Source organism: Columba livia, chromosome 8 (genome assembly GCF_036013475.1).
Source record: "Columba livia isolate bColLiv1 breed racing homer chromosome 8, bColLiv1.pat.W.v2, whole genome shotgun sequence".
NCBI lineage: Eukaryota > Metazoa > Chordata > Aves > Columbiformes > Columbidae > Columba > Columba livia.
Window position 1 is genome coordinate 24,606,219 of NC_088609.1, and position 12,666 is coordinate 24,618,884.

Sequence of the window (12,666 nt, forward strand, 5' to 3'; positions counted from 1 at the left end):
ATTTTCTCTTGATCTTTTAACAAAGTGCCCGTACACACTCTGGAGAGTTATTTGACATCTCAGTTTTCGTAACAAAAGCTTACAGGCACTGAGGGACTTTGTTTGGGAAGAGCTCTAACCATTCTAAAATGTCTCTTGAGATCCCTGTAGTGCATTTCCCAGCAGTGGTGATTGACTAAAATGCTGCCCAAAGGAAGCTGAACTGCAAGTGTTCCTTTAAAAACCAATGGAGCTGAAAATCGTTGTTGCTTAGTTCACCACATGCTCTTTTACCCTTCCTCAGCTAAGCTCTACTACAGCCATGTGTTTTATCTCCTACCCTCTTTGGCAAGGTCTTCAGCCTGAAACATTTCCAGTACAAAAAGCAGGAAAGATCACTAGCATTTGTCAGTGCTCCCTCCATAGTCATTAAGCATTTTAAGCACATTAACAAAGAGAGTAACGTTTAAATAATTTTTATACTCTGCAAACATAACTACCACTTAAAACCTATCCCAGGTCCACCTGACAAAGCATTCAACCTAAAAAATCAGAGAGACCACTCATATTGAATAAATCTAAACCTCCATACAGAAATGGAGATCCAAACATATGCCTTTATCTTAATATCCATGAGCTAGATTTTGTGTATCAGCAGACCCTTCCGTATCAGAAAGGCAAGAAGGAGAAAGGACCAATGGTTTTTATTGCTTCCCTATTTCTTTTGTATTATTTTACTATTAGTGACAATAAAGCTCCATTTATTTTGAGATATATATATATATATATATATATATATATATATATATGTTTATACGGGCACTTTAAAATTCTTGTGTAGCGCTCACAAGAGTCTTCAACCATCTCCTGCCCAAAATGCTGATTTTGTAAGCAATTTATCTGGAATCTTCATAGTAAGAGAGTCCCAAGAACTTTCTACCATTACCTTCAACTTACTTCCTAAAAGAGAAGACTTAAAAACAAACTCACGAGGTGTTATCCGAGGGATACTAAATAGAGCAGGGGAGACTTTTAAAATACGATAAATTACTGCTGTAAAAGCAAGGTATTGGAATCAAAGTCCAAATTTGGTTCCATTCTGTAAATCAACAGGTGTGTATATACATACATATACATTTTTAGACATCCATTTTGGCTTCAAGGTTCCTTTGCTACAAACCACTTTTAAACCTTCATATTCTGTTCACATTGTCTTTGAATAGCAAAAATGATTTCAAATAGAAACTCCACTTTTGAGAACCTCCAGGACTTCTTACTAATCAATCACACAAAAGTAGATAGAAAAGATCAAATGTAGGTTTTTCCAGTTCTATCAATCCATAAGCTAAAGTGACTATTCACCATTCAGACTGCAGAGCAACAAACTGGTTTAAGACACAAAGATCTTATTAAAATAGTAGGTATATATCTAGTGTATGCATGCTGCTCTAGTATAACAAAAAATACCTTCCCTGGTTTCAGTGTTGTCAAAATAAAAGGTCAATCACAACTTAAAAGACTGAAATTACAGAATCAAGTTCAAACACTAACAATTCTTTTTAATAAAAGAGATCATGCACAGAGTCATCAGAAAGAAAAAGAGTACTTCCGTAGTAAGAAATCCTGCATGTAGAGATCTGTGTTTTTGTGGCATACTTACAGATGTCTGAAAAATTGCAAGGAATTGGGTAGAGCTGGGTTTCTACTCACCAAAGCCAACATTTCACATAATCTAGGTTCAAATTACAAAAGTTGTGTCCCAAAGAAAACTTTAAGATATTCAGAGAAGTTACCATCATTCTGTTTTCCCTCCTTCTTTATCCCAGGGTTTCCAAATACTGTCTTTAGTGCTTCTGACTGAAGCAGGAGTTTAATTTGTGGTGATGAAGTGCCCGCTAGATCTATGTCCCCTTGAAATCAGGAACAAACTGGACCTTCTTCTTGGCTCTAAGAAGCCAGTGGTAACCATTATTAATCACATTAAAACCATTTAGGCCGGCTGCAGGGAGCCAGAGCAAAAGAAGGTGACAGATCTCAGAAACTCACACTTAATAGGAGGTGACGAGGTAGCAGAACCTTTAAAAGACTCACCATCATCCTCCAGAGACTGCTGGCCTAGTTTTTCAAAATCTGCGAATACTCCTGGTGACCCAGCCACTGTCAGGAGCAGGGGAAGGCCTGACTTGTTAGTCCACAGGGAGTGTGGCATTACCTACATGAACACACAGCTAGAAAAGGGCCAACCTGCAACAGGGCCTTCTCTGTGCCCAAATCACGAATCGTTCAACAGCACGTTTAATTAATCAATCAAGAAGAATCTCTACATAAAGACACATACTCACCGGAAAGTTTTGACAAGATTTTTTAGCTCTGTGTAAACATCACCTGGAGTAATCTGAAGAGGGCCCAAAACTGCAGGTAATCTGGAAGGCAGAAGACCCTGGTCAATAAACATTTTCCTTTCCTTCACACTTCTTTTCAAATAGGACTTTCACCAAAGCTCATGAGAGTTAATAAAGAGCAGATCAGCAGCAGATCAGGCCTGCTTACCAGTAACAGTATGCTTAATGTACAGGACAAATATTTGCATTCCTCCCAATCAAGTTTTTCAGTTTAGACTTGAGCACTTGGTACATACAAGTATTTTAGTATTTCATATTCTATGTCCATCAGAATCTGCCTTCAAACAACTTACAAGAACCTAAGTAGTTTAGATTACCTCCAGATAACTGAAGAAGAGGAAAATGATAAATAAAGGGCTTGCTGTGGAATTTCTTTTTCTGAAGTACATATTCTCATTCTAAGCTCCATGTGTTATACCAACATTTAGATTCAAAAACCACATAAATTTTCATTGTGCTGGCACAATTGTGTTGACTTCTGTCAACTACTGAAGAGTGGAATGCTGTCAATTCCAAGCTCCACTGCTTGTGAGCAGGGACAGGTTACTTCCAGAGAACACCTCTGACATTACCTCAGCACGCTGTGCAAACTGACATCTGCAACTGTACCACAGATGGCTATCTCAGACATAAGTAAACTTAAACACATTATTTCCCTAAAAAGCTAAGACTAAGGCCACCTAGAAAAAGTGAGAACGTCCTTGCACGGTGTTTGTTACTTAATGATGTTGAATGAGCACCAGCTTCAGCTAGACATTTACCAAAGGATACTTACGCTTTTCTCAGTTTTTCAAGGACGATTCTTTTTCTAATCTGCATTTGCGCATTTGAATCGACAAGTGGGAAGGTGAGATCTTCCTGTTGATCATCCTAGATTAGACAAAAAACTTCAACAGCTATAGCCTAGTATCTAATGTCATTGCATCAAAAAAAGTCACAGCTTATCACTAAATGTTTAAACATAAGAAAACTCTTATCTCTGAACAGAAAACAAAAACCAACCAGCAATTACATAATGGACAGAAGCCTGCTTAATCTGACCCAACATACAGTGTGCAGCTAACCTGCTTTTCCCCTTCCCTTCTCCACTTGGGGAGACAGAAACAAAGAGCTGGTTCCAGTTTTCTGAAGGCAAGCTTCGTACAGCCCCCACACTCTTCCTCTGGACACTTACTTTGTCTTTGCTCGCATGTTCCTCTGCTTGTGCACATGTCACCGCCTCTTCAGCCAAGACACACTTTCCTTTATAGAACTCTCTTACTCGGAGTTCTAAGAACTCTGTTTCTTCTTTTAACTTTTCGTAGCTAGGCACAGGCTTAACTGTTCCACCTGGGCTTGTGAAAGGTAAAGAATAGTTCAAACTGTTTTCAGACTCCCCTACAGAAACAGTGTTAAGATCATCAGCTGTATCTAAGTCATCCTCATCAAGTTCTTCCTTCTCCTGGTTAACAGATAATACACGCTCTGATGAACACAAAGATGTATAGTTTGGGCCATAGAGAAATTTTAAAGTTTCCTCAGTTCTCCATTCCACAAGTGTTTGCTTAAGCACTTCTAATAAACTGCCTTTGGAATTAATTGGATCCCTCAGTTCAGGTTTTTTATGCTCTACAGAGTTAGCTAGTGTTCTTTTCAGGTGTTCTGCCCCTCTTTTGCTCACACCTAGAAAAACTACCTGTGAACCACAGGTATTTTCACAGTTTTCTGAAGCACTTGATTTCCCCAGAGTAGTATTTTTTGAAGACGTAGAAGTTATTTTATTATGAACAGAGCAAGCACGCATTTCCTCCTGAGCATCTAATTTACAATTAGATAGCTGTTCAGTGGCTTCTATCACATCTGAGTCTTCAGTTTTAGGGCTGGAATAAACGTTTTGGCCACGCTTCTTTTTGAGGATGCTGCTTCTGTGCAATTGCGGTGCAAAACTGGCTGAACTTGACTGACTTCCTGGTAGGACAGAAGAAACAAATTCTTGTTCAGTATCACTACTGCTGTCACTGGATGTGTCATGAGAACCAGAGTCACACGGATTTGAAGATATCCAAGGATTTTCAATGTCAGATGCTTTAATTACTTCGTCACGTAGTTTCACCTCTTCTCCAGACTGTCCACTGTAACAGAAAACACAAACCATCCATGAAATAAGAAATGGGTGTTAACTCTAATAGCTTTTCATTCTCATATAAGAAAGATAAAGCATTTTCCCTTATACTAGAATTGTGCTTTTTTGCTTTAAGAATCTTCTAAAAGAATTCTTGAACTCCAAGAGTTGTAATGTTCTGCAATCAAGATGACAAGTATAGACACTATGTAGAGAAGTGAGTTCTCAGTTGCTTATGGGCAGTTAGAAGAGAATAGGAGGCAAGATCTTATTAAAAAAAACAGGATAATGTCAGACTCAGCATGGTGAATAGTGTCATTTTAAAAAGAAGGTAGGCATCTTAACATATATAGGAATACAGTACCCTAAAATCAGGGGGACAGCATAGCTGTTTTTAGCATATGTAAGTTTGCCACCTAATGGCCATGTGTTGCAAGAGAAAACAAACAAAAAGTCACAATACACAGCAAGGTACAGAATGATGACAGAGTAGCATGATTTTATTTTAGCTGATATAGATGTGTTAGATTAAGTACAGAAGCTTTCATCACATATAATTGTTACCATTTTCTTTATAAAGAATAGATGGCATAAAATACGCCAAGTGCAAACAGTGTATTTGTTTCAGATTTCAACAGGCTCAATTAAGAGACAGACCAAGAGCAGCTGTACACTAAATCATGCAGATCAAATATACTGTTTTAGAATCACGGAGGAAAAAACTAAACAAGACAAATAATCCTTTGTGTAGGTTCTAATAAGGTTTTTTGTATAACTCCGGAAATCAAAGATTCCCCTTTAACCTGATATGATGAGTGCATATAACAACAAAAGAATATTGTTCAGTATACCTCTGTCCCTCCTTCAGCAGCTGTATTTCTGGTGGTCTGGAAAAAGAAGATACAGAATGAAGTTTTTACTGCTAAATCAATGTTCTTGAAATACACATGAATACATAAAATGCATAATTGAGGTTGCAAAGGACACCTGAGGGTCTTCTAGTCCCACACCCTCTGTTGAAAGCAGGGTGAGCAAGGGCAGGTTTATACATACATGTTCACAGAGCGTGACTCATGTGCCTGCAGAACGATGCTGTTACATTGAACAATATTGAACAGAATCGGCAAGTCACACAAATGTGAGTCAGAAAGGACCTCTGGAAGTTTCCAGTCTGACCTTCTGCTTGTAAGGCAATTGTCACCATCACTAGATTAGGTCAGCCACGAATTCATGAAGTTTAAATCTTGAGAACCTCCAAAGATGGAGATTTTGAAACATTGCTGACCATCCTGTTTCATTCCACCATAACCCTAATGCTTTATTTTTCCCCAGTGTCCAACCTGAACCATTCATGTGACAATTTGTAGCCATCACAACTTGTTTTCTGCCATCGACCAAGATTAGTTTGGTTCTGTAATCTTTGTAACTTTTTTCCAAGTAGCTGTAGACTGCTTTCAGTTCACCCTTTGGTCTACTCTTCAACAAAGTAAATGTACCAAGATCCTCACACATCCAAAGTTCCTACAGTAAAAACAATCCTGGGCCATGTATAGGAAAATGTTCCAAATTAATGCAAAAAAGAAGAATATTCGGGATATCTTCACTTAATTAAAATATTACTTGTTAAAAATTAGGCTATCAAGTTATACGTCTTTAAGCAAATGCAGTTGAAAGGCTTCCAGAAACTCTAAGAACTGTAACTCAACAAACTCTGACATGTTTCTTTCCAAAGCTCTACTGGCAGTTAAACTGCTTTAACTCAGTTATGAGGCAGCATCCCAATGCTGTTCATTTTATCCAACACTAAATGTTGAAATCCTCACCCACCTGTCCTGTGCATGGAAGAAAACCTTTTAAGCATGGACTAAATACAAGCCCATGCACTAACACCTCTCTGACATTTTACAATAACTATCACAGGTTTAAAAAAGTGAAAGCTGCACCATTCCTATGAATTATTTGAGTTTGGAAACTAATGGTGATTAACACACAATGATTTACGGTATTAACTCCACATAAGTCCTCTTCGGAGTTTCAAGTTGAGGTTGTAGTCATTCAACTGAACATTCTCTAGGCAAGTATTTATTGTAAAACAGTGACACCCATTGGCTCATGCCATTATTTACAAGCCTGTGTTTCCTAAGCTAGGAACATGGACTGCATCACACTGTTCCAAAATGTGCATTGCAGCAAGAGTGGGAAAGGGGCAATCTGGAATTTAGACAGGATAAAGAACCTCTTCATGTTATAGTCTGCTTTCAGGTACAAGTATTCACAGTCTAACCTTAAGAAAGGTGCCAAGTGCTCTGCTAAAATTAGAAAATCTCTTGTAACAGAATAAGATTAATTCATCCTGTACATTATCTGGTTCGTAAAAATCCAATGCTAGTAAGTACATTTTCAAGTTAGGAGGAGTTGCCTTAGTTTGCCCTCTAAAGACGGTCACGTCTGTTGAGTAGCCATGAGTAGTATTGTGATCAATATGGCAACAATACTTTTAAAACAAGCACCGTGCTAAGCTAACATGTTGACATGTTGATTTTGCTTCAGCCTAATCATTTTGATGTGCTGCAGCTACTTAATTAGCATTGCATTTTGGATAGAGAAAATAATATTCTCAAAAGGAACAATGAATGTATAAGATGATACTTACTTATCTTCTTCTCGCATCCATACTGGACTTCTGGAAATTTGAGCTTCAAAATATTTAGATGCTCTATAGCAAAAGTTGCTGCAAAAGCACTGGAAATGAGAAAGCAGGAAAATATGACTAAAGATAATTTAATGCTCCTAAAAAGGTACAAAAGTCCTCTTTTTTTATGCCCATAAAATTTAAGTACCAATTCACATTTATTTTTAATCCTGTGACCAGCTTTCTAACGCATCTGAGAAAGAAACCTATCAAATAGGTCTATCCCATTATCCACAAGCTATTTGAAGTTGCTTCTTTTTCCCCACTTTTCTGCTTTTTGCACTTTATTACATACTGAGAAACAAACCAGTCTTGGATTCTCCATAACAACAACTGAAGAAAAAACTAACATTAGTTTTCAAAGAGCAAACCCAAACTCAACAAGACGGTCATAAAGACATGCAAAAAAATTCAGGTGTTTAGTGATGAAAATTCTGGTTGGCAACATAACTTGGATATTTTGCAATACTCAGAACAACACAAAAAATATTGCAGTTTCTTTGAAAAATTAACTTGCACACTTGCATCAGGGAACAATGTAAAACATCCCACTTCTTCTTGCAGTCTTGCTTAGTAGCTTGAGAAAAATCTCCCAGAATGTTGTATATCCCAGAGTAGTAACCAGAGGAAAGGAATGTATACTAGTGACACTCAAGACATTTTTTCTGGAACCAGAAACATCCTACAGTTTAGCATCCAAGCACCTGTAGGTGATTGCGTATCCAGTGAGCAGGCAAAGATGACTTTTACTCATGAATATGTTTAAACAAAGAAACAGACTTTGTGAAGAGATAGATTTTATGTTGAAAAGTCCTCAAAAAAGAACCCTGAAGGTAGTCACACTAGGAATGCATAAGATGCAACTTGTATTACACTACTGCAAACTTCAGTGAATGAAAAGGGTGTGCACTTTGACTCTACTAAAGCTCACTGACTATACTGGAGCAAGACAGAGAACACTTCTTCACAAATGTCTTGAACAGATCAGCTGTACCATGCTCAAACTGCTGTATCACACAGTATCACAGTATGTTTGGGATTGGAAGGGACCTCAAAAGATCATCTAGTCCAATCCCCCTGCTGGAGCAGGAACACCCAGATGAGGTCGCACAGGAACATGTCCAGGCGGGTTTTGAATGTCTCCAGAGAAGGAGACTCCACAACCCCCCTGGGCAGCCTGTTCCAGTGTCTGTCACCCTCACTGAGAAGAAGTTTTTTCTCAAATTTAAGTGGAACCTCTTGTGTTCCAGCTTGATCCCATTACCCCTTGTCCTATCATTGTTGGCCACCGAGAAGAGCCTGGCTCCATCCTCATGGCACTCACCCTTTATATATTTATAAACATTAATGAGGTCACCCCTCAGTCTCCTCTTCTCCAAACTAAAGAGCCCCAGCTCCCTCAGCCTTTCTTCATAAGGGAGGAGCTCCACTCCCTTCGTCATCTTTGCTGCCCTGCGCTGGACCCTCTCCAGCAGTTCCCTGTCCTTCTGGAACTGAGGGGCCCAGAACTGGACACAATATTCCAGATGTGGTCTCACCAGGGCGGAGTAGAGGGGAAGGAGAACCTCTCTTGACCTACTAACCCCCTTCTAATACACCCCTGTCCAAGTAAAAATGTCCTCATTACATTTAGATTTAGAAAAGAAAGTAAGTGAGGTTTTGTCCTTCCAAAGAATGCGGCTAGAAACTAAAATGCACAAAAGGCTTCATATTTTAACAGTTCATGAACATTATTTTCCTGAAAACCAAACATCTTGGCTCTGAATCAAGACACTATATGAATATTGTTGCAAAATGCACTTCTGAGGTTGAGGCAGTATTAAATACATTTCAGAAATAGCTTTGTTACCATACCTTTCTTTCGGTGATATCATAAACTCTGTTCGTTTTTGTTGAAATTCTGTACTTCTGTTTTGGCACCTAAAACAAGATGCTTTCATCAGCAAGACTGTTACTTCCATCATGACTTTGCAGAAACCTTCATTCTTAATTCACATATTTTAATATGTGTAAGATGTTGTGTTTTAACTGAATTGCATACTACAACCACCTTTTCTCTCAATTATTTTGATACTGTACCTTCTCAGATCTTAAGAACGACAATTTATCTTTAATCATTTACATCTCGCTATCAGCAGAAGTCAACTTCAGATCTACAAGAAAGCCAGCGCTAAACATAGAACAAGGGAGCTACCGCAGTAGAAACTTCACTCATACGTAAAGTGCCGGGCAGTCACCAACAGGCCCTTCTTCAATCCCTGTCTGTTTCTGTGCATGGGAGACTGTTCTGTCAGAGACCCCCACAGCTACCCACACGAACCCAGACAGGATCTTACATAAAATATAACACAATTTCCAAGTGAATTTATGTAGGGATATATGACGTCAAAAACAGTAACATTTTTTGTACTCGATTAGATTTTTTTCAGGGTTATCACAACTGGTATTACATTACAGGTTATCTAACTGTACTGAGTTCTGCTCAAGCTCTGACATACCATACTTAAATACGTGTGACTATGATTTTGACACAGATAACATACATTTTTAGAGCAGACGTATATGCATTCACATAGTACTAGTCCTGCATTGTCTTATTTTTTCATTTCAACCCTTCTCATAGAGATATGTGGTTGCATTGAAGGAACAAGGTTAGGGAGATCCTGCATGCACAAAGGCAGGCCATGAAGCCATACCTCATTCATCTTTATTACTGTTAAAACAGATGCTAACAGATTCTGTCGTAAAGTAGCAGCTGTCAACTGTTCAAATTTTACCTTTTACCTCAGGAGGACTATACTGAAATTGAATGATACGATGCCTGGTCTATTACTTGACAGTATATTAATCCATGTTTAATATTGTAAGCTTAAAATTAAAGAGAAAATGGAAGATAATAAAAATAATGAAAAGATTCTTGTGATAACAGCTTTCATAAAAAGCAACTTACATTTTCCAGTTTATTTTGACATAGAGGATAACCACACAGTTTGATGATAGACCGTTCATCAACTATGTCTTTATAGTGAGATGGAGTAATACATTTTCCCTAAAATGACAAGAAAATAGTTCAACAACAGATACTGGAAAATCTGTCATTTTTTATACTCAAAACATCTCATAAACAAATAAATACATCTAATTTTGTAACAGTTCTTTACAAAGTTTAATAAACAACATTTAGAACCTATAGAGTAAAAATGGTAAATATGGAAAGAAGAAATACACAGGCACTTCTTTCTAAATATAGAAAAGCCTAGAGTTCCGCTTCTAATTGCACCTATTTTCATAGTTTTTCTCTATTTACATGTTTTGCACACCTATTTATCGGTCTATTTACAACCTTTACAGGAGTAATCATTATACCTTTCTAGCAAAACTGTGCTGCCAGATGAACTGTGGAGCACTATAGAGACTTTGTCTAAATTCACAGATGATGTGATGCAGACCTAATTTTTATACTTCACCTATCAGTCCAGAACCACAGAGGCATAAACAAAGGCTCTGGGAATAAAGTGAAGGCTCTTCTCCTGAGTAGCAAGTGATAGGATGAGAGGAAATGGCCTCCAGTTGCAGCAGGGGAGGTTTAAATTGGATATTAGGAAATATTTCTTCATGGAAAGGGTTGTAAAGCCTGAAACAGGCTGCCCAGGGAGGTGGTGGAGTCACCATCCCTGGAGGAGTTTAAAAGATGTGTAGATGAGGTTCTCAGAGACACACTTTAGTGCCAGTGTTATGTTAAGGATTGGACTTAATGACCTTGAGGGTCGCTTCCAACCAAATTGTTTCTATGATAACTAGGCTATGTTTTCATTGTAGAACCCTTGAAAATAAGGCAATCATCACCAGAGCTGAAGAGAGAGCACATAAATGATTTGCCTACTTTAAACTGCAGCAAATTGTTCCAAGAACTTGAAAAAAAAAAGAAGTTGAACACTAAGATGTAAAATAGCATAAAAACATGCAACACCTACAGAATCCAGAAGGAACTCTTCAGTTATGTTCTCTTCCAGGAGCTGTTCAACAATAGACAATGCTTTTTTCTCACATTCAATCTTCTTTCTCATAGCAGCCTCCAGAGCTGCTTTCCTGCAACAGAACAGACACAGAGGGCAGATTTCCATAAACAATTCTCCAATGGTATCTTGGCCTTTTTCCTGAAATACAATGGCTTACATTTTTCTACATCACACCACATTGGCCAAACAAAGCAACAAGTAACTGGACCAGCAATTCTGTAATAACCACAAAGGAGTTTCCAACCCTGGTTTACTTTATTTCCACCCCAGTCAGGAAAAGTACTGACTGTTACTGCATTGTGGTACTTCTCCACAAGGTCACCCAATTCTTCTTGCAAGAGAGGAGAACCCAGAACTGGCTGGACAAAGAGCCTGGGACAATTTATGGGGTGCTGACAGGAAAATCAGAGCCCGATGAGACATGAAGAATGAGAAGAAAAATGGTCTGGGACAAGACTGAATGTGAGGGTACAAAGTAGCCATTGTCAGCAAATACCCAGAAAGCAACCACCTAGGTGTCTCTGATCTCCGTCTGACAGCACTTCTCATGGAGGTTGTCAATGTACAGTTAGTCTGCTGTCTTAACCCACAGAGGTCTACAGGATTCACCTGGAAGCTTAGCTCTACTACAGAACCAAAGAAACATTCAGGTAATTGCCCATGGCAGAAAGTGGGATTTTTCCCTATCAAGTGTGGTTTTTAAAGTGAATAAAGAAAAACGGCAGGTATGCAAAGAAATTAAGATGGCAAAAAGCAAGCACTATAGAGTAAGGAAACACAATGTTGGAGGTTATAAACTTCTAGCATATTATACAACACATGTATGTGCATGCTGTTAGCAGTTACATAGTGTTACTTCAAACAAGCCTGCATGATGCTGACGCTGGTGATCTCCTGAAGTTAGTCATGGTACTCTAGGAAAGCGAAAAAACATGCGAAGCAGAGAATGAAATTTCAAAGTGAGGCAAAACAACATGAATGTCACATATTGTTAGTTAGAAATTATACCTTTGAGCAGCATCTTCATTCTTCAGAGCAGCTGAATGCTTATTTCCTAGAAATCAAACATACAAATATAGAAATCAGTGTACTTCCTTTAACAGTGGAAAATATTGGAACGTGAAAAATATTAAAACCTCTAAACTGCGAGCATAATCAAGAGAATTGCTTGGAAACTTGCTTTTTGTGGCTGAAAGTGACTTAGTAAGCTGGTAACCATTCAGCAACTAGCTAGACACGCTTTTTATAAGTGTGAAGACAGAGAAGCCCAGCTCTCTTCATACTCGCATTCATCTTTTGTATAGTCAGAAGGCTAAAGGAAAAATAATTCTGACAATGGTTTTGTGCCACGCACACTCCCCCTGGTTCTCGACAGCCTCTGCAGCCCAGCCGTCCCTGCCCACCGCTGGCGGGGCTCCGGGCAGGACCGGACCGCCCACCCACCCGGAGGGCTGGGGCAGCCGCTCCCTCAGG

At 38.6% G+C, this 12,666-nt stretch overlaps 1 protein-coding gene across 3 annotated transcripts in view; it reads right to left on the reverse strand.

Moving 5' to 3' along the window:
- The window catches only part of RPAP2 (RNA polymerase II associated protein 2), a 38,929-nt gene that overhangs the window by 25,737 nt on the left and 526 nt on the right, over window positions 1-12,666 (reverse strand). For all 3 annotated transcript variants that reach the window (XR_010474373.1, XR_010474372.1, XM_065072619.1), the window contains exons 2-10: window positions 12,202-12,247; window positions 11,149-11,263; window positions 10,125-10,223; window positions 9,029-9,094; window positions 7,136-7,224; window positions 5,334-5,369; window positions 3,556-4,492; window positions 3,157-3,251; window positions 2,322-2,402 (exon numbers count right to left, since the gene is read on the reverse strand). Coding sequence is in view for 1 of the 3 variants with exons in the window: in XM_065072619.1 (XP_064928691.1) it covers window positions 2,322-2,402; window positions 3,157-3,251; window positions 3,556-4,492; window positions 5,334-5,369; window positions 7,136-7,224; window positions 9,029-9,094; window positions 10,125-10,223; window positions 11,149-11,263; window positions 12,202-12,247 (1,564 nt within the window). In the remaining 2 variants the exon portion in view is untranslated. The remainder of the gene's footprint in view (window positions 1-2,321; window positions 2,403-3,156; window positions 3,252-3,555; window positions 4,493-5,333; window positions 5,370-7,135; window positions 7,225-9,028; window positions 9,095-10,124; window positions 10,224-11,148; window positions 11,264-12,201; window positions 12,248-12,666) is intronic.